Here is a 22,423-nt window from a genome sequence, read left to right as displayed (position 1 = left end):
GTTACATGTAAAATTTATTTTGCTTCTAACTATGTCTTGACTTGTTGAAGAACATTATGTTGTTTATACTGTGTTAGGTGTACTTCAAATTTTTAAATCATTTTTTTAATACTGCAAAACCCTAAGATGCAGGCCCATCATCTACAGTGCTGAATACAAAGGCAATGAGGTATATCATTGTGATTAAGTTAAGCCTACCTTGCATACTAAAAGTTAGAAGATTTTGGTTGAAAATAATTATGTGGAGGATCTTACACATTCAACATATTAAAGGTCTCACTAATAATTTAAGGATCTATGGATGTGTGAACTTTCAAAAGAATTTCCAGTGGCACATCACTTCATCGTGTTTACATTCCTCTAACACAATTTTAGCACAACAGTAATTTTATTTGATACTTTCCCTGAAATAGTGATCCAGTGAACACTTCTGGAATCCACTAAACATTCTTTGCTAATTATGTTGCAATATCTTAAAACAGTTTGGCAAGAAAGGTCAAACAATTGAAAAAAATTCTAATTCAGAACGATCTTTGAAAGTATGTTAATCTTTTCAGTAGTTTGAATAAAAGAACTCTGATTCTTAATTTCATAATAAAACAAAATTATGAATTATCTTTGGCTTGTGTTTTGCTCTGTTGATGTTTCTATTTCTGTACTACTGATTCTTATTGAAGGTAATTCAATTTTACCGTGTCATTAGCGTTAAAGTAAATTCATTTAATCCCTTGTGCCAGCTCTGTTTCCATATCCATTTATTTCCCTTTCTTTTAAGCACCTACCCAACTTGCTTTTAATGCTGAAATTGACAATAGAATTTCCTCAAAGATTCTCCTGATCTCCCTCTGTAATTTTGCCAGAAATTCAGAGAAACAGCATGAACAGCTACTTAAGCTGTTGTGGCACATCCATTAATATTTTTGCAAGAGTTTTGGAGAACCTTGTAGATCATATACACAATGGTTCCTGCTTTAATCCTGGCTTCAGTAGTGCTTTCAATAACCTGATGAGCTTCTGTAAAATGTTGCTCTCCATCCTAAATCTTATATTTAATCTTATGTTCCTCACTTTGAGCCTTCAATCTCCAGAAAGAGTTGGTTTCTACTATTTCATTTCTATCTTTTCATAATCAAAAATATCTTTATTAAATCATGTTGAACACAGTTCACACTCAGCTAAACTTACATTTTTCATCCAGTTTTCATATGTATATTTTCTCAGCAGACAGGCAGGCAGCATCCTGTTAAACCCTTCTTGTCTCCTCTATTATTTTAAGAGCTTTCCTAAAGCATGGTACCAAAATCTGCAGAAAATACTTCCGCTATGATTTTATTATGGTTTAATATACCATTGCATCTTGACTTTGGTATTCTATATCTTGTGATAAACCACAGCATGCCATTAGCCTTTTATTGGCCTATATTGTTTGAGGTGGTGCTTTTAACTTATTGCAAACCTGAACACCTAAATCTCTTCTCTCTTGCTGACTGAAAATACAGTTAATATTTTAAAAATATTTTTGTTGCTGCTGTACAGGGAGAATCTGTCTCTTGAGTTTGGACCAAGCCTCTGTGGACAGCAATACCAAATCATTTAGTGCCCAAAATTAACCAGATGTCATGGCATCCACAAGAACATTACTAATGGTGAAACTCAGCATCAGACTATCTTTTGGAAAACATATTCATGGGGGTGGGGAAGATACTTGGACCAGCTGTGCTCACCTGAAGTGACAGCCACTTCCTGCAGTACACACTCCCAAACATCTGCCAACCTCAATTTCCTGTAACATTACCACAACAAAGAGGTTCAATCACTTCTGGAGCCAATGCAATGCACAAAAGCCAAACACTGAGCAAACTGCAGCTGCTGAGTAATTAACACCTCCAGTACCTTGAGGCTCTCTTCCTTCTCACTGCTGGAATTAATGGTGATCACATAGTAATACTCCATATGGGGCAGTCTGTAACGGTTCTCTGTCACTTCACACAATTCTACAGTTTGAAAAAGCTCTAATGCATTTGGATTCTCAAACACAACTGATTCAAATTTGGTGGGTACACATCCCAAGCCACCTGCAGGGACTAAACAAAACAAGGGAAAATATTGAGGAAAAAGATTGGCTTCCTTTAATGATGGTATTTCCCTAATTTCTTCCTTAAGGATTTACTGGAGAACATTACGTAAGCAGCTGTTACCTTACAGGGAGCTACACGATTATATCTCTCAAAAGCAATAAGTATTTATAAACACCAACTATAATATAGGCAGAAGATTGTACTTTTGGTATTAGTGATACAATGCAATGGTGGGAAAATTAAATGTTCTGCAACTTTTGCTGTTGATTCAGGCTTGATCACCACCTCCAAGTCTTAATATTCTGCCATGAATTATATATAGCTATTTTGTTTATTTTCTCCCTAAGGTTGGATGTTCCCATGAACAAGCACCAACCTAATGTCCTGTCTCAATTGCTCTTTCTCACTCGCCTTTTCTGCTTGTCCAAGCTATCTTCTCCTCCCTATCCTGATTTCAGTTAGGATGGAGTCTAATGGAATCATAGAAATGTACAGCACAAAAACAGACTATTCAGTCCAACTGATCCATGTCAACCAGATATCCTAAATTAATCTAGTCCCATTTTCCAGCACTTAACCCACATCATTCTAAACCTTTCCTATTCATGTATCCATCCAGATGCTTTTTAAATGTTATAATTTTACTAGCCTCCACCACTTCCTCTGGCAGCCTCATTCCATACACGCACCACCCTCTACATGAAAAAGTTGTCCCTTAGGTCCCTTTAGAAATTTTCCCCTCTCACCCTAAATCTATGCCCTCTAATCTGGACTCCCCCACCCCAGATAAAAGATCTTGTCTATTTACACTATCCATGCCCCTCATGATTTTATAAACCTCCATAAGGTTCCCCCTCAGCCTCTGATGCTCCAGGGAAATGACTGCTGAAAGTCCTCCAGTAGGTTACTGATGTTGCATTACGTACATTATTGGACTTAATGGAAATTAAATTTAGGAGAAATGGAACAGGCTTTGATTGGCTATCACCCATTGGATAGTACACACTCTGAGATTACACAATGAGATCACCCATGTAAATTGCACAGCAAAGTTACACATGGATTAAATTTTCTTGGACACATGGTGGTGGACTTAGAGATAGGTCAGGTCAGCCTTGTGCACTGACAGCGTGCCCATAATTAATTCTCCTTAGTTCATTCCTGACAGTTTTCATATGGTAAAAACAATGACTGCAGATGCTGGAAACCAGATTCTGGATTAGTGCTGCTGGAAGAGCACAGCAGTTCAGGCAGCATCCAAGTAGCTTCAAAATCGACGTTTCGGGCAAAAGCCCTTCATCAGGAATAAGCAGTGAGTTTCTTTTTATGAAAACCTCTTATGGTTACGTTTCCAGACAACAAATGACCTCTCAGTAAAACACTGTGTAATTAACACAGTTTTATTACATAGACATCAAGTAAAGGTATATTCACGTGTTGAATATTCAAAGTGGCAGGTCAGAAGGATCACATAATTATCTGCAACAATGAATTCAGGATAAATTTCTTATCTTGTGAATGTGGAATGGAATATGATTAGAATGTGCAACCATGTGGAAAGAAGTTGAAAAGAATAGAATACCATGAGTTTGGACTCATGCCATTTGGCCCATCAAGTCCAGACCAACTGTCCAAAGAGCATCCCACCCAGGCCCACCCCACCTCTCCCATGGCTAATCCACCTAGCCTGCACATCCCTCGCAATTTAGCACAGCCAACCCACCTAACCCACACATCTTTGGACTGTTGAAGAGACCAGAGCACCTGGAGGAATCCCATATAGATAGGGATAGAATGTGGAAACCCCACACAGACCGTCGCCTGAAGATGGCATTGAATCCAGGTCCCAGGTGCTGTGCGGCAGCAATGCTAACCACTGAGCCACCATGGTCTAGTTTAGATGTATTTCAGGGGAAGCTATATAAGTGCAAGAGGATGAAAGAAGTAGAAGCAAGATGACCAGATTTTCAAACATCAAAACCAGGACACATTGAAAAGCCATTTGAGAAGCTGACATATTGGTTGCCAACAGCACGAATCTACAAAGGACAGTCGAAGATGGGAGTGGATTTGATGACATCTCCTAGAATGTTCCAGCCAGAGTTGGTAATCCTATACTATAGGTTGTTTAAAAAGGCATCCTCAGCAATGGAGCCATTGACATTAAAACTAGAGTGATAACTCCCTTAGGAATGCCCAGGGGGCAGTAGAGAGAGAGCTACAAGTCCTCTGCATGCAATTCAATATGCTTCATTGTTTACAGGAAAGAGGATAAAGTTTCCAATCAATTTCCTCCACCAGACCTAGTTTGATAAAGAAAAGGAGGAATGTTAACCATGTATAATCAAATGATTTTTCGGATTTTGTTGGGACACCAGATCATTTAATAAAACTTGACTTCTAGTTAGTCTAAATAGAAGAATAAAATGTTAGATGTCATTGTGGGAGAAGAGTTATGTCATGCATAAATTTCAAAACAAACCAGCTAAACTAAATGTTTGTTCTGGTGCTATAAATTCTGTGTGATTTCAGTTCCTTTGTTTTAGCTGAAGACACAGGAGAGAAAGTAATGCTCGAGATGGAATTTTCTCTATTTTGTATCCATTATACCTATATGTGAGCCAGGAGACTGAATTATAACATTCACCGCTGATTCTTGTTAGCTGCATTCAAACTGCCTTGTGAAATAACTCCACAGATGCCAGGATCCCATCATCAAGTCATCCTTTATTTACATATGGAAATTCCTTGACACTATTCCAGCTCCCTCAGAGCCAGCTCTCAGAGTGAACAGAATCTCTGACACTCCTGTTTATGTCTGTCAACCAGGGCTCACTGTTTGGACCAGATTAACAGCCCCAAACATGGAACTCATATTCCATGAGGTCCACCTGGCTGTCCTTGCTACAATCACTACACCTAGGAGCAAAGATGGGACTTACTGCAAGGATTTCAATTGGCCATAAAAAGCAATTCAAGAGTCTCTGAAAGAGCAGTTCAAAGCTAATAGGCAATTGGGGAAGCAGAGTAAGAATCAGGTTTCATGGCAAGCAGTTGGACTTTTGAGAAAAGCAACTGAGTTGGACCTGTGTGTTGGGGCTCAGGAAAAAGCTGCAAAATAAATTGTTGGGTAGTTCTGTGTCATGAGGAGACAAGAAGGAGCTACTTGATACAACTGAGCAAGATTGGAACACAGGGAAAAACCCAGGGGCAGTACTTGCTTGACGAAGCTAACTGTTGGTGAGAAGCAGGAATTGTGGCTGTAAGGGCTGGAGGGCAGTTTACAGAATCTAGAGGACTGGACTCCCAGGAAAGGAAGGTATAGTCCAGAATATAAGCAGTCATTGAGGCTGTCTATCTGGCTTTCTAGGCCAAATAATCATAAATGAAGAAGTCTAATCCATTGTGTAGTTTCAGTGTGATTTGTTGTCCCAATTTATCACTAATGTCAGGAGAATTGTCATTAATCAAGAATGCGTCTTGTTCACTTATTGCCAGTTTTCTCGCCTCACAGAGAATAATGTATGTTGAAAAGATTTACAGGAGGTTATCAGGTTTGTCAGGACAACATTTCAGTAGTGCAGAAGTACAGCTAGTTTCCTTGTTCACTCCACCACAGCCCTTCTGCATGAGATGTTAAACTGCTTCTGCCTTCTCAGGTGACCATGAAGAATTCAGTGGGGGTTCTAAGAATAGTTACGAGTTATTAATGGTGTTCCTGATGAGCCTTTCTTGCCTTCTACAATATAATTGAAAAGAGATTATCTGGTCATTCCTACAATGTCATTTATGGGAGCTTGCTGTGTACAAATTGGCTGTTATCTTTCCTATGGTGCAATAATGACTACACTTGGACAAACATTTGATAGCCTGTAAAAAGCCTGGAAATATCTCAAGGCCATTTAACGGCACTTGTAAGTTCTTTATTCCCTTACTAATAGCTAACCACTGCATGGAATTACCTGGAGTTCTTGAGTTGGAGCACTTGCCCACATCTACAGTGACCTCCAGTGGACTATCAGCTGAATATGTTTTCAGAAGGAATGATCGAACACATGTTGGTCTGGAGTTGCATTGACACTCTTAGACTCCATTAAACAGCAAAACCCGCTCAACCCTTACCAGCACCGGTTCACACAGAGAAACTTGGGGGGGCATGAAGACCCCGTTAGCATTCAGGCAAATTCCAATGTCTGTTCTAACGCTCGCTTTTGGAGAAAGGAAAGTAAGTAATGCGAAACAACAGTGAGACAAAGTTTAATTGAAACTGAACCAATGTCCTATAACCCTTCTTAAAGTGAATAGCAAGCCTCCTATTCTCACATTAACCAGGAACTCAAGGTTTCCACAGAATCATCTTTCTATTCTGCAGAATACATACTGAACAAACTTAAGAAAATATCTTTTACAAGATAGAAAAACAACATACTCCAGATACTGCAAATATAAAATTAAAACAGAAAATGCTGTTAATAAGCCATATCTGTAAAGGGAAACAGAGTTGAGATTTCAGTTGATGACATTTCCCAGGAGAATTGGGTTCAAACCTATTACTGAGGAAATTCACTCCTCAATTTTCCTTATAAATACCTCATTAGTTTTAATTTTATATTTTTTGTGAGTTAGTGAAAAGTGTTTTTTTTCCTTGAACCTTGTTAATTTGGAGTTGATCCAGCACTGAGAGATGTTTAGGGAATCTGAAGAATTCATTGTTGTACTTTTCTGATCTCTGACGGTTACCACAGGGAGAATGACACCTCCCAATGTCGATGCTGAAAGGGCTGCTGCTGATATCTGTCAGAACAGAACGGTAAAGGAAACAAACACAAAGGATGACCTAAATGTACACTATGTTTAAAATGAAATTCACATCACTTTACCAAAATTCTTTTCAGCCATGCTCAGGAAAAACATTACAGCAAAGCGACCAAAATATTTCACAAACTGAGCATCAAAGAACAAACATTACAAAAACTAGTTGAGGCAGAGTCTGCCTGAGAGAGGAAGGAATTGAATCAGACAGAGGGTGAGACTGGACCAGACAGAGAAAACATAAGATGATAAGAAATGGAAGCAGGAGGAGATCATGTTCCTGTCGACCCTAGCCCTACATTCAGTATGATCATGGCTGATGTTTGGCTTCAACTCCCCTTTCTACCCCAATCTCTGTATTCCGTCTCTGACAGACCAAAGATTTGCCTAATTCAGCCTTATGCCCGAAACATCGATTCTCCTGTTCCTTGGATGCTTCCTGACCAGCTGTGCTTTTCAAGCACTACACTCTTGACTCTGATCTCCAACTGCTAACTCAACTTTAAATATATTCAATGATGGAGCATTCAGAATCCTCTGAAGAGTAGAGAATTCCATGGATATGTATCCTTTTGAATGAAGAAATATTTTTACGTCAGTCCTAAATGACCACCCCTTATCCTGGGACTGTGTCCCCATATTCTGGATTCCAGCCTGCCCTGTCAAGCCCCACAGATATATTGTCAATGAGTTCACCTCTCACTGTTCTAAACTCTAGAGTATACAGGCCCATTATACTCAGCATCTTGTCATAAGACAATCTTCTCATCCAGTGATCAATCTCGCCCCAAGCAAGGATATCCTTTGTAAAATGTGGCAACTCACCACCAAAGGCAACTAAGAGCGACAATAAATGATGACCAGGTCTCATGAGTGAACAAAAAAAAAGCTGCACACAGATGTCCAGGTGTGGTTTATCCATAGCCCATATAATGGTAGCAAGGCATACTTATTCTTCTATGGACTCCAATTCTTTGCAACAAAGGCCAACATCCGTAAATAATTTATGCTCAGGCATACCATGACACACATCTGGAGTTTGAATGCAGGTCCATTGGCCCACAGTAAGAATACTACCACTGTGCCACAAGACCCCTTTGGCCAATGTGCTATATTTGCATGCTAACTTGCTGTGTTTGTTGTCCGAGTATACCCAAGTCCCTCTGAACAATGTTCACAGGTTTTAAACTTATTTTTAAAGTGCATTTTGCTTTTTTATTCTTACAATCAAAGTGAATAACCTCATACTTCCCCACATTATAGTCTGACACCGTCTAAGCTCTCCTACCTCACATAGAAATAAAGTTCGGGAGAGGTATGGAATGGACAGTTAATTGACTCTTACTACTTTACCTGTAAGACAAAGACAAGAGTTCCCCACTTCATAATCTACACAATTTGCCATTCTCACCACTGCAGATCTTCTCACATTTGAATCAATTTGCACTTGCATTTACGATTATTGATGAAAAAGACCTAACCCCAAAAAACTGTGATTAACAAATTATCTCAGGCAGACTCAGCACTATTTCTTTGCTTTTTAAAGGTTACTTGTACTCAAGTAGAAAATCAGTTCCCAAGTTTATTGCTCCTGAAAAAGTTTAGAATTTTGATCAGTTAGAGGTTGACAAGCTGATGTTTCCTTATGTTCCATCTAATAACCTCATGGCACTCCCACCCCATCCTCCATCCTTAGGTATCTCCAATTGACCCACTAGAGTCAAACTGTAGGAACACAGAAGTGATTTTTCAACATTGATAGATTGAGGGTTGTCATGAATCCAGTTTTATAATAACGTGGAAACAGAAACTTCTGAGGAAGGGTCACTCAACCTGAAACATTAACCCTGATTTCCACAGATGCTGCCAGACCTACTGAATTTTTCCAGCCATTTCTGTTTTTGTGTATAATGAGCTGATTTTCAGCTAGTCTGACACTTGTCTAGTACTGAATGCCATTATGTCCAATATTTCATTTTGGAGTCATTAACAATGTCCCTGTCCATTGCGACTCAATTCTGGACTATATTGCTGGCCCACAAATGTTATTGAGTTCACCTCACCATCCTGTTTTTGCCCCCAGCTATGTACTTGAACTGCATTGTAAAAGGCTGCAGCTGCAGCCAGACCCTCTGAGTTTCTCCAGCACTTCCAATTTTTATTTTAGATTTCCAGTGTCTGCAACATTTTGTTCTTAACTGCATTGTAATAGACTCATGAGTGAGGATAAACTTCATGGTAACAAGCTGAGGGCTGCTTGAAAACAAGATCACATCTGAGGACAACAAGGACAGCCAACACATGAGGGTAATCCAAGACTTGGGTGAAAAGGATCTCCAAGGTCCTTCCTCGAAGAGAATTTAACCAGAATGGTGGTTGGCCTCAATGTGCTACCTCCAAGGATAAACTGGCCCAGCTAAAAGAGAACTTTGTAACTGTGTCCTGGCATCATAATGTCATCTAGCCCCCTTAAAAGCACACAAAAATAATCCACAACTATAGAACATTAAAACCCACACCACCTGATCTCTAGCCCAACAGCATTACAATCTGTTGATATATGTTAGTTTATAATTATGTTAGACTTATACTTTTAAAAATACATGCACCTGAGTTGAGCAGTCTGATCTTAACACCTTACTTAGGATCGGTTTCAGGTAGTTTTGAGCACTGCCAGTGATCACCCCAAGTAAAACTAAGCCCTAAGTGAAAGCATGTGAAGGATGGTATGTGAGAAGGTGGGTGGTGAAAGAGAGGTCATGGACAGAGGGAGAGGAAGAGAGAGAGAGAGAGAGACTGAGTGTGAGACTAATCAGAAAGGTATTGAGAAATGAAAGACCTGTATAGAATCCAACCACTTGTACCCAAAAATAAATTAAAAGGGAGGAAATTGGAGAAGGATGAGACAGAGACTGGGGTAGAAGGAGAGATTTATAGATAGGGAAATTAATCTAAACTTGCACTGCTGCTAAGAGTCGAGACAGGTCATAACACTTAGTTTCTGGGCATTCTGCCAACATTGCCCAGAACAGTCACCCAGAAATGTCACTGAGACATACAGCTTACATAAATGGCATCACATGGCACAGAAATTCATGGACAGTCTCACAGATTGGTGGACATTGCCTTCCTTGTGGCACATCACTTGCCTTTACCATTAAGAATACAAATAGGCTCTTCATTACCCATCTCACTGTCAACCAAAAATCTTTTTTCTCATGCTTTAAGTATATACTACAAAAGTTCTCAAAGAAATGTTTTATAATGGATCAGTACTTGGGGCTACAATGTTGTGGCCATAACGGAGACGTGGGTTTCACAGGGGCAGGAATGGTTGCTTGATGTTCCAGGGTTTAGAACGTTTAAAAAGAACAGGGAGGGTGGAAAAAGAGGAGGGGGTGTAGCATTGCTAATCAGAAAATGCATTACAGCTACAGAAACTAAGGTTGTTAAGGAAGGTTTGTCTACTGAGTCAGTATGGGTGGAAGTTAGGAACAGCAAGGGAACAGCCACCGCATTGAGAGTTTTCTACAGACCAACTAATAGCAGTAGAGAGATTAAAGAAATCATAGGCAGGCAGATTCTGGAAAAATGCAGAAGTAGCAGGGTTGTTGTTATGGGTGGTTTCAACTTTCCCAATATCGACTGGAACCTCCTAAGTACAGATGGTTTGGATGGAGCCATTTTCGTTAGGTGTGTTCAGGAGGGTTTCCTTACTCAGTATGTAGACAGACTGACGAGGGGAGAGGCCATTTTGGATTTGGTGCTCGGCAACGAGCCAGGACAGGTGTCAGATCTCACGGTGGGAGAGCACTTTGGTGAAAGTGATCACAACTGCCTCACATTTAGCATAGCCTTGGAGAGTGAAATGAACAGTTACCAAGGGAAGATATTTAATTGGGGAAAAGGAAATTATGATGCTATTAGACAGGAGTTAGGAAGTACAGACTGGGAGCAATTGTTCCACAGAAAGGGCACAGCAAACATGTGGAGACTGTTTAAGGAGCAGTTGTTGTGTGTGATGCACAGATTTGTTCTTCTGAGACAGGTAAGAAGGGGTAAGATTAAGGAACCTTAGATGACGAGAACAGAGAAACTTCTTGTCAAAAGGAAGAAGGCAGCTTACGTAAGGTGGAAGGAGCAAGGATCTAGCATAGCTTTAGAGGATTACAGGTTTGCTAGAATGGAGCTCAGAAATGGACTGAGGAGAACCAAGAGGGGGCACGATAAAGGCTTGGCAAGAAGGATTAGGGAGAACCCAAAGGCATTTTACACATATGTGAGGAATAAGAGAATGATCAGGGAGAAGGTAGGGCCGATCAGGGATAGCAGAGGGAACTTGTGTGTGGAGTCTGAGCATATAGGGGAAGCCATAAATGAGTTTTTTGCTTCGGTTTTCACCAAGGAAAGGGAACTTGTTGTAAATAAAACTTTGAGGAGCTGGGATACAGTCTTGACTAGATCAAGATTGATGAAGTTGATGTGCTGGACATTTTGGAAAATATTAAGATAGATAAGTCCTGGGGCCAGACCAGATTTATCCTAGGCTGCTCCAGGAAGCGAGAAAGGAGGTTGCTAAGCCGCTGGCGAGGATATTTGCCTCCTCAATCTCCAAGGAAGTTGTACCAGAGGATTGGAAGGAGGCGAATGTTGTTCCACTTTTCAAGAAGGGTAATAGGGAAATCCCTGGCAATTACAGATCAGGCAGTCTTATGTCTGTGGTCAGCAAAGTTTTGGAAAGCATTTTAAGGGTTAGGATTTATGACTATTTGGCAAAGCATAGTGTGATTAAAGGCAGTCAGCATGGCTTTGTGAGGGGCAGGTCATGCCTCTCAAATCTTATTGAGTTCTTTGAGGAGGTGACAAGATAGATTAGATTCCCTACAGTGTGAAAACAGGCCCTTCAGCCCAACCAATCCACACTGACCCTCCGAAGAGTAACCCACCCAGACCAATTTCCCTCTGACTAATTGACCTAATACTATGGGGCAATTTAGCATAGCCAATTCACTTGACCTGCATATCTTTGGACTGTGGGAGGAAAACGGAGCACCCGGAGGAAACCCACACAGACACAGGGAGAATGTGCAAACTCCACACAGACAGTCACCCAAGGCTGGAATCAAACCTGGGACCCTGGTGCTGTGAGGTAGCAGTGCTCGCCACTGAGCCACTGTGCCACCTCAGGTTGACAGGTTGACGAAGGTTGAACAGTGGATGTGGTGTATATGGACTTCAGCAAGGTATTTGATAAGGTTCCCCATGGTAGGCTCATTCATAAAATCAGGAATATGGGAGGGAGATTTGGCTATCTGGATTCAGAATTGGTTGGCTGACAGAAGGCAGAGAGTGGTTGTAGATGGAAAGTATTCTGCCTGGAGGTCAGTGTTGAGTGGGGTCCCGCAGGGGTCTGTTCTTGGGCCTCTGCTCTTTGCAGTTTTCATAAATGACTTGGATGAGAAGGTTGAGGGGTGGGTTAGTAAATTTACAGATGACACAGTCGGAGGTGTCGTCGATAGTATAGAGGGCTATTGCAGGCTACAACGCGACATAGACAGGATGCAGAGCTGGGCTGAGAAATGGCAGGTAGAGTTCAACCTGGATAAATGCGCAGTGATGCATTTTGGAAGGTTGAACTCGAATGCTGAATATACGATTAAAGACAGGATTCTTGGCAATGTGGAGGAACAGAGGGATCTGGGTGTGCAAGTACATAGGTCCCTCAAAGTTGCTACCCAAGTGGATAGGATTGTTAAGAAAGCTTATGGTGTTTTAGCTTTCATTAACGGGGGATTGAGTTTAAGAGCTGCAAGGTTTTGCTACAGCTCTACAAGTCCCTGGTGAGACCGCAGTTGGAATATTGTGTCCAGTTTTGATCGCCCTGCTATCGGAAAGATACAGAGGTTTTGGAGAGGGTGCAAAGAAGGTTTACCAGGATGCTACCAGGACTGGAGGACTTGTCTTATAAAGAAAGGTTGAATAAGCTTGGACTTTTCTCTCTGGAGAGAAGGAGGAAGAAAGGAGACCTGATCAAGGTATACAAGATAATGAGTTGAATAGATAGAGTCAATAGATAGAGTCAATAGCCAGAGACTTTTCCCCAGGGCAGGATTGACTGGTATAAGGAGTCATAGTTTGAAGATATTAGGAGGAAGGTATAAAGGAGACAGTGAGTTGTGAATGCATGGAATGCGTAGCCAGCTATGGTGGTGGAAGCAGAGTCATTGGGGACAGTTAAGTGACTGCTGGACATGCACATGGATAGCAGTGAGTTGAGGGGTGTGTACGTAAAGTTACTATATTTTACATTAGGATTAACCTCGGCACAACATCGTGGGCCAAAGGGCCTGGTTCTGTGCTGTACTTTTCTAATGTTCTATGTTCTAATTTTCCGTGGGTAATGTGGAGATTAGTCACTAATTGCTAGAGGTTCTGGGGCAATCCTAAAGGTTGTTAAATATGTGTGAGTGAGCTCCTGGTAGCACTGTTGATTCCGGAATTTGGTGTCAGACATATGAATGACGTACCCTGCCAGTGGAGCTGAATGATTAATGCCTTGGAGCTGGGGCATTTTAACTTGGGGGCAGAGGTTGCTCTTGGTCCACTTTCCTACCTTTGAAAGTGAATGGCAATGTTAATAATCTCAAGTCACTGAAACTGCGAATTGGTCTGAATGGAAGTTTAAATGTAACTAATCTCTATTGGTCAGGAGCACTAGGACCTTGACCAGGAATATTCAGAATAATTTCTCTAAGGAGGCTTCTCATGGAACTAATAGCAAACACAAACTCAGAGAGAATTAGACATGAAGAAGGCTATTCAGCCCATCTTAATATACCCATCAAAAACACCCCATTACCTATTCAATTGTGTCTTAAATAATTCTAGGATTTCTGTGTTGCAATACAGTCCATGCCACATTCTGTTGTCTGTGCTTCTGAAGCAGAATTACCTGATATCAGTATTAACTCAACTTATTATCTTGCATTTATGCCCCTTTGACCTACTCAGTTAACCCAACACATTGGCTACTATATATAAAGCTTGATTGAACTTGTTCCAATGATAGCAGAAAGTATTTGGAAGAGGGGCCAAACTTGTCTTGACAGTGGTGGAAAATGAGCTCATTATGCCATCCATTTTACACGGTTTGCATTTTTTCTTTTTCTTTGAAGTCAGGGAGTTGCAAAGCACAGAACAGAAAACACAAGTTCACTGGTTCACTGGTAATCTGCTCCCACTGGTGTAAACTATTATCTCAATTTATCCTGTTACCTATAAAGCTATAGAGATCAGAACTAAACAGCATGACAGAAAGGGTACTCCACTTGAACAAAGCAATAAAGAACAAATCTACAGAAAAGGTTCAATGTTGACTTGTCTGCGCTCTTCATTTATCTTGAAGCACTGAACCTGTCCCCCACAGAATTTCTGTAGTTGCAGAGTGTTATATTGCTAAGAGTATCAGCAGGGGGTGCTGCAGGGAAGCAGCAGCGTCACGAAGTACCAGTGCAGGTATTGCCTCAGATCAACAAACTGCCTCAGCAGCAGGTTGTCTCTGGGTGTGGAAGGCAGCCGCCACATTCTATCACTTGACAGTCACTGGTGAGGTCTGTCTCTCTATGCAGCATATGACCTGAACAAAATAACCATAGCATGAGAAAGACAGAGACACTCCCCGAAACACAAAAGGTTCAGCGAGCAGGAATCACTGGAGGTATCAGACAGACACCAGGTCACAACCACCACACTAAGAGGCCAAATGCTCTACTCCTGCACCTATTTCTGTGTTGTGGAGAAGTTCTGATAAGAGTCCAATTACAAAAAGAAAACCACTCTAACTATTCGCTTGATACTGTGTTTCAAGCATTTTCTTGGCACAGAAATTGCAATAAAAATATGGAGAAAATAGGGAATCAAATAGGTTTTTCAGGACAGGAGATTATTTGGTCTGGTAATGTTGTGCTAGCTCAGTACTAGATTTTTATATATTTTCCAGTTTTCTCCTGCTCCATGGTGAGATAGGACTTATGTAATGCCGTAGCAATAGCTCAACTGGTCCTGACAGAGCCCTGGCGTGGGATTCGCAGTTGCTGATGACAGTGAGTTTAGATAAGGATGCTCCTGGAGTACCATCACTAGATTCCATCACATCTGGAATGTTAATGTAATTTTCAACAGGGGTCTGCCAGGAATGCACTCGCCTCCAATTAACTAGATGGTGATGTTATTGATCTGCCCATTAATAGGCCTCAAACAAATTGTTTGAAATTTTCAGTCAGGATTAAGAGAGATACTGATCTGAAACCACTGGTATCACATGGGGAGTAACTGCTGTTTGAGAGAGTCATCAGTGAATGAATGAATGTCAATAGGGGAGCTGAGATGGGTGCATGCAACTCTGCCATTGTATAGAACAGAGAGATGGGGCTACAGCAGATGCTTCTTCCCTTTCTAGACGATGAGGTAAGAGGAAGAAGACACTACCTAAGACATCAGATCAACTACACCTATGAATAACAGAGTGCCAGTACTGAAGAGCATCCCTGGAGATGGCCTCAGATGCTTGTGTTTTTGTCCCCAGTGACATCAGGCCTTGCAGCCCCATGGGTTCTAAAGATTAGCTTGAAGCCTGGGTGATATCTCACAGTTTGCAGCTCATCGCATCATCAAGCAGGTCATAGAAATCCTACTCTTGAGGACAATAGAATATTTCCATTCCAAGGCAGATTCACCAGAATAAGCTCAGATCAAGCTACGATTGATAGACTTCCTCCTGGTCATTCTTCTACTGCTGGCTTCCATTGCCATCTGTATCCATGTGCCTTTTGTATTTATTCACAGGATGTGGGTACTGCCAGCAAGACCAGCATTTATTGCCCATCTTTAACAGCCTTGAAGAAGGGAAGCATGGTAGCTCAGTGGTTAGCACTGTTGTCTCACAATGCCAGGGACCTGGGTTCAATTCTGCCTTTGGGTGACTGTGTGGAGTTTGCATTTTCTTCTCCCTGTCTGCATGGATTTCCTCTGGGTGTAATGGTTTCCTCCCCCAGTTCAAAGATGTGCAAGTTAGGTGAATTGGCCATGGTAAATTGTTCATAGTATCTGGGGATGTGCAGACCAGGTGTATTAGCCATGGGAAATGCAGGGTTATAGTGAGGGTCTGAGTGAGCTGCTCGACAGAGGATCATTGTGGACTCAATGGGCTGAATGGCTTGCTTCCGTGTTGTAGGGAGTCTATGATCTAAAATGTTCAACATTCTTTATAAACTGTATGGCTGCACAACTGCTCTGAGGTTCCATGCATATGAATCAACATGTTTGAAGGAATACATAGACTTACACAGACTCCCAAGTTTAGATGGTGTGTGAGTTGGAAGGGAAGTTACAAGTGGCAATGTTGCCATGCAACAGCTGTCCCTGTCCTTCCAGGTAGTAGAGGTCATGGGTTTGGAAGGTACTGCCAGAGAAGCCTTGATGAGTTACTGCAGTGTGTCTTGTAGATGGTTCACACGGCTGTCACTGTTTATCATACTGTAATTTATAGGTGATACTAATGAAGTGCACTTCTTTGTCCTGCATGTTGTTGAGCATCTTGAGTGCTGTTGGAGTTACACTCATCCAGAAAAGTGGGGACCTTTCCTTCCGAGCCCTAACTTGTGTCTTGTAGATGATGGACAGGCTATGGGACGACAGGAAATGAGTTACTCACTGCAGAATTCCTAGCTTCTGACCTGCTCCTGTAACCACAATATTTCTATGGCTGGTCCGGTTCAGTTTCTCATCAATGGTAACTTCCAGACTGTTGATAGTCAGGGATTCGGTGATATTAATGCCATTGAACATCGAAGGGTAATGGTTAGATTATCCTTTGTTGGAGATGGTCACTGCCTGTCAGTTGTGTGACACAAATTTTACCGACCACTTGTCAGCCCAAGCCTGGATATTGTCCAGGTTTTGCTGGATTTAGAAATAGACTGCTTTAGTGTATGAAGTATCACAAATGGTGCTAAATATTGTGAAGTCATCAACAAACATCCCTATTTCCGACTTAATGATAGAGGGAGGTCATTGATGAAGCAGCTGAAGATGGTTGCATCTAGGACACTCACCTGAAGAACTCCTACAGAGAAATCCTGAGTCTGAGAGTTTGACCTCAAACAACCACAATCATCTTCTTTTGTGCCAGGTATGACACCAATGAGTGAAGAGTTTTCCCCCAATACCCATTGATTCCAGTTTTGCTTGGGCTGTTTGATTACAAATCTGGTTAAATGTAGCATTGATGTCAAGAACCAGCACTCACCTTACCTCTCGAGTTCACCTCTTTTCTCCATGTTTTGACTAAGGCTGTAATGAGGTAGGAAGATGTGCCTATTCTCGGCTTTAGGCTGTGATCACACCAATCAGTTTGTAAAAGAAGCAACTGAGCAGTTAAGTTGAGCATTATTTTATGTTCAAAAAATCTAGCCTTGTCTAACATTTCTCATTCCAGGCTTAATAACTTACTTATTTTGGTGCCTCCATCAGTGTCAATGAGGTTTCTTCCTTGTATCTGCCTTTCAACCCCCCTGTTCCATTGTGATAGTTCTTGTTATGGGATTTTATTTCATCTGCTGGCAGCCTTGATGTGAGAATTCCAAAAGTTAGCCTCTGATCTGGGGATAGAATGATAAATTTACAACAGTGATTGCAATTTGAAAGTACTTGGTTGTCTTTGAATTACCTTGAAATATTTCAAGGTTATAAAAGCACCATGTAAGTAATATGTTTATCTTCAACCAACCAACAAATTACAGTCAATTCTGCTATAACTTGGTGGTTCAGTTTTAGATTAGATTAGATTACTTACAGTATGGAAACAGGCCCTTCGGCCCAACAAGTCCACACCGCCCCGCTGAAGCGCAACCCACCCATACCCCTAACCTAACACTACGGGCAATTTAGCATGGCCAATTCACCTGACCTGGACATCTTTGGACTGTGGGAGGAAACCGGAGCACCCGGAGGAAACCCACGCAGACACGGGGAGAATGTGCAAACTCCACACAGTCAGTCGCCTGAGGCGGGAATTAAACCCGGGTCTCTGGCACTGCGAGGCAGCAGTGCTAACCACTGTGCCACCGTGCAGTCCCATGTTATACAAAAATCATAGCACCATTTAAACTACTGGGAGTGGAATCACATTATAACCAATACACACTTTGAAGGTTCGCTCTTTAGAAACTGTGTCCCTAATTATAATGAATTAATGAAATGCATGTTGTAAGAGACCAACCTGTACAAGGATTTTGGAATTAAGTTTAATAACTTACATTGGATTACAAAGTCATTGCATCAAGGTTGGTAGGCAAATGCCATAAACAAAAACTTTTTATTGCATCTTCATGTATTCAGAATCTCCAAAGCCACTTTACAGTCAATGAACTAGATTTTAATTTCCTTCATTATTGCAGGAAACACAACAACCAATTGAAGTGGAGCAAGAAATGCAGAAATGCAGGGCTAAATTCTGCAATATTTTAGTATTGTGTCATTTTTATTGAGTTTCAGAGAAGCTGCCTCTCCAGGAAGCCTATCATGTTTCCTCATGCTGTCACCCCAAACTTGTCTCATTAACTATAACATGCCTCTTAACCAATGCTCACCTGATTCTACCACTTGCTATAGCCACAGGGACTTGCTACCTCCAGGATATCCTGAAATAGATTGGCATCTCTTGCACTGATGCAACTTGGAATCCCAGATGTCCAGCCAGTCAAGTATTGGCAATCCTTCATCATCAACATAGTGGCATGACACTCATAATCCAGTGCTTCTCAAAGAACAGGGATAACACAGCTGACTCCTCCTTGCATATATAACTGTACATTCCTACTCAGTTCACTGTTCGAGCATCAGGCTACACACCTCACTGCCAAAAGCCACATTGAATCTCATAAACTTCTCTTAAGTCACATCTTCACTGCCCATTGTACCCCAGCACCATATCGTCGAGGAGCCATCATAGACAAGAAAGCCTTCAAACAATATATATCATAAAGTTTATTTACAAAATCCAAAAGGGAACACAAACAGATGCTGCATCCCCCTACCCCTGCCCACAAACCAACACACAAATGAACTTCTGGCATGTTGAGCAAGAAGTACCTTACTGTCAATGAATGATCACTGCACCCAGCTATTTACTGGAACTGGGTGTCAAGTAAGTCCTGTCTGTTTTGTTGAACTCAACGCAGTTGTACTCTGTCATGAACAAGGTGAGGTTCCTCTTGGAAGACTGCTCCCTGTCTCCTACATCCTCAGCATTCAGCAAATCCCCTTCTTCCTGCTCCATTTGTGCATGAAACAGCATGCTGGATTATGTGGCATACTCTGTCTGGAATATAGTAAAGGACCCCACCAGATGTATGCAAACAATAGAACCTCATCATCAACAAGTCAGTCATCTGCTGCACCATGGCACTGGTGAAGAGTGGACTTTATTGTATCTACACTCAACCTCAGTCAGGGGAATGCTTAACAAAGTCATTGACTTGCCTCCTGGTAACCAATTTGGGAAGGCATCTGGACCCTCAAATGCAGCAGAAGCGTGAGTGATCTCAAGAATATGGGAATACTAGCTCCCAGTGTACCGAATATAAACCCCAAAGAAGTATACTGGTGAGCATAGAGTACTTAGACATTGATAGAATGGAATTCTCTTCTATTGAGGAATATCACTGCATTATAATATAGCCCACTCAGTGAGATATGTATGGTTAATGTTCCCTGGGGAAGCCAACTATGTTGCTGAATCCTACTGCTCAGGCCACAGCACGTACCTCGAGGGGGAAAGATGTGTGTTCTGGTACAAATGAGCATCAGTCACTGTCTTGATGCATTTGTGGGTAGATGATTGAGCGATCTCTCAGGTCCCCTGTGGTCCCTGAAAAGGACCTCTCATATAGTACAGCTGTTGTATTGATGACCTCCAGGATAGAATGGCCACACATTCCTCAGGTCATGTAGAGTGAGTGCTGCATGACCACCAATATCCTTCTTCCCCAGTCCTACATCAGCCAGGGAAGGCAACAAAGGAAACAGTTCTGTGATCTTCCATTGTCATCCTGGCATGTCTTACCTTAGCTGTGTATGATGTGGGCTGCAAGTGTCTCTTTTTAAAGTTGCCTGTGGTTACTTCTGCTTCACAATGCCTGTGACCAGCATTTGAACTCCACAAATATTTATTCTGCATGGACTGTTAATCCAGAGACTCAGGTTATGTTCTGGGACCTGGGTTAAATCCTGCCATGGCAGATGATGGAATTTGACTTCAATAAAAATCTGGAATTAGGAGTCTAATGATGACCGTGAATCCATTGTGAATTGTTGGGAAAAACCCATTTGGTTCAGTAAGATCCTTTAGGGAAGGAAACTGCTATCCTTGCCTGGTCTGGCCTCTATATGACTCCAAACACACAACAATATAGTTGACTGTTAGTTGCTGTCTGCACAATTAGGGATGGGCAATAAATGCTGCCTTAGCCAGCAACACCCTCATTGGTGAATAAGCAAAAAAGAACCTTCTCAGGGATAATTAGGAACCAGGAATAAATGCTGGCCCAGCCAGTGTCGCTTATATCACATGAATGATTAAAAAAGAATGTTTGATGACACTGACAAATGGGGACAGCTATGCATGCACGCTCATTGGATTACACACATTTCCAAGCTCTGACATCATCATGTAGACAGGGAAGCGTGGGGTGTTTTGAAGTGGACTATAGTGGGGGGAGAGGAATGCCACACATGGGATAGGGGTGGTGAGAATTCCCAGAGTGAGAAGGGAATCAAAGGATGCACAGGAGATGACAACATTGGTGGGGTGTGGGGGAGGGGGGGGGAGGTGACAAGGAGAGCCCAGGAGCCAAGAGGCTCTCTCCCCGTCTGTCTCCCTTCTCCACTCCGCCGCACCCTCCCCCACCACCACCCACCCCCACCCCCAAGCTGGCTCCTGGGATACTGCAAGCTTTTCAGGGGCCAAAGCACTGAAGAGCAAGGCCAGAATGGTGTGGGTATCCTGATAGGAGGGAAGTAACTGAAGGCTGAGAAAGTAGGTGAGCAGCTCTGAAGTGCAGCTTGGTTCAGTCCGTGAGCTGGGTCACTGTCCATGAGCGCAAAATGTCCTTGCAGCAGCTTTCAAATGGAAGTTGCTAATGCATCCCAAAGTGCAGTGTTACAGTAACAGACATGACTGCAAGTGCGCTGGAGACATGCTGGGGAAAGGATGGCAATATCGGATGACAGTATCTGTAGATGGGGGAAGCATGCAGTTCACTGCCCTGAGATGCTGGTCGTGGGTATCCAAGAGGAGCAAATGGCAAGTATAGTCACCAGGTATCCACTCAGACCTTCACGTTGAAAATCCTCATCATTTAGTTTCTATCCAGCACATGGTAGAATAGGAGCCTGTATATTAATGGGATGAGATTAAGTTTTATTGAGAGTGATAATGAACACTGATCCCCATTAATAGGCACCTTTCTGCTTACTGCTGAGAACTTCATTTTGAAAGCCAGAACTTAGCTATGACTTGTTTCTGTTGACATCAAGAAAGGTATCATAGTACTTCTCTCATGTCATTCTCCCAGATTTCTCGCATAGCCCATGCCATTAAGGGCCTATCAGATTCTGCCCCAAATTATAATCAGTTAATTTGGTTTAGAGTTGTTAATTAAGGTACAAATGATGGTCATGACACTGTGGAAAACTTGCCTCCACTTCTTCAAGATCTTGCTGTAGGATTTTTAACAGCTATCTGACTTTAACCAGTGCCTCAGTATAATGTTTAATCTGGAAGTCAGCACCTTTGAGGACTTCAGTTCAGGGCTTTTGAAATGGGACAAGCCCCCATCCTTTGGCTAAATGGCAAATGAGCTATTAATTCAGCATAGCAGACAGAACTATGGTTACTGCTGTATTATTTTGCCTTACTGCTGTGTTATGTCTTATATAAACTATGCCATATCTAGCCAGGGGGCAGATTTGTAGCATTCCCTTTGCATAGTTCAAAGCCAAGAGACGATGAAGATCTCTGGTTTTGTGTTTCTCAGTGTAATTTTACCATCTTTAGGAGCAATGGCTGACTATCCTTTCACATGAATGGTGATACCAGAGATGTCCCTTTGGCTTCACTGATATTAGGTTGTTAAGAATTTTTTTAAAAATTTATTCATGGGATGAGGCTAGGCTAGCTTTTTTGTCCATCCCTAATTGCCCAGAGGGCCAGTTAAGAGTCAAAAGCATTTCTATGGGTCTGGAGTCTCATGTAGGCCAGACCACGTAAGGATGGCAGTTTCCTTCCCTAAAGGGGATTAGTGAACCAGATGGGTTTTTGCTGACAATCGACAATGAATTCATGGTCATCATTAGCCTCTTAATTCCAGATTTTTTATTACTGATCTGCCATGGCAAGATTCGAACTCAGGTCCCCAGAATATTACCCGGGTCATTGGATTAACAGTCCAGCGATAATACTACGAGACCATCAC

General features: G+C 41.8%; 1 protein-coding gene across 1 annotated transcript; it reads right to left on the bottom strand.

Annotated features, from left to right (window-relative positions):
* Window positions 1-1,809: 1,809 nt before the first annotated feature.
* Window positions 1,810-17,227, bottom strand: pnhd (pinhead). Its single transcript, XM_072593608.1, has 3 exons — window positions 17,202-17,227; window positions 6,041-6,141; window positions 1,810-2,084 (listed from the first exon to the last, which is right to left on the bottom strand). The coding sequence occupies exons 1-3, from the start codon at window positions 17,225-17,227 to the stop codon at window positions 1,810-1,812; spliced, it is 402 nt and encodes a 133-aa protein (XP_072449709.1).
* Between the last annotated feature and the right edge of the window lie 5,196 nt (window positions 17,228-22,423).

Source organism: Chiloscyllium punctatum, chromosome 24 (genome assembly GCF_047496795.1).
Source record: "Chiloscyllium punctatum isolate Juve2018m chromosome 24, sChiPun1.3, whole genome shotgun sequence".
Classification (NCBI taxonomy): domain Eukaryota; kingdom Metazoa; phylum Chordata; class Chondrichthyes; order Orectolobiformes; family Hemiscylliidae; genus Chiloscyllium; species Chiloscyllium punctatum.
Note: the sequence above shows the minus strand (reverse complement) of the source record. Positions and strands in the feature narration are given on the sequence as shown.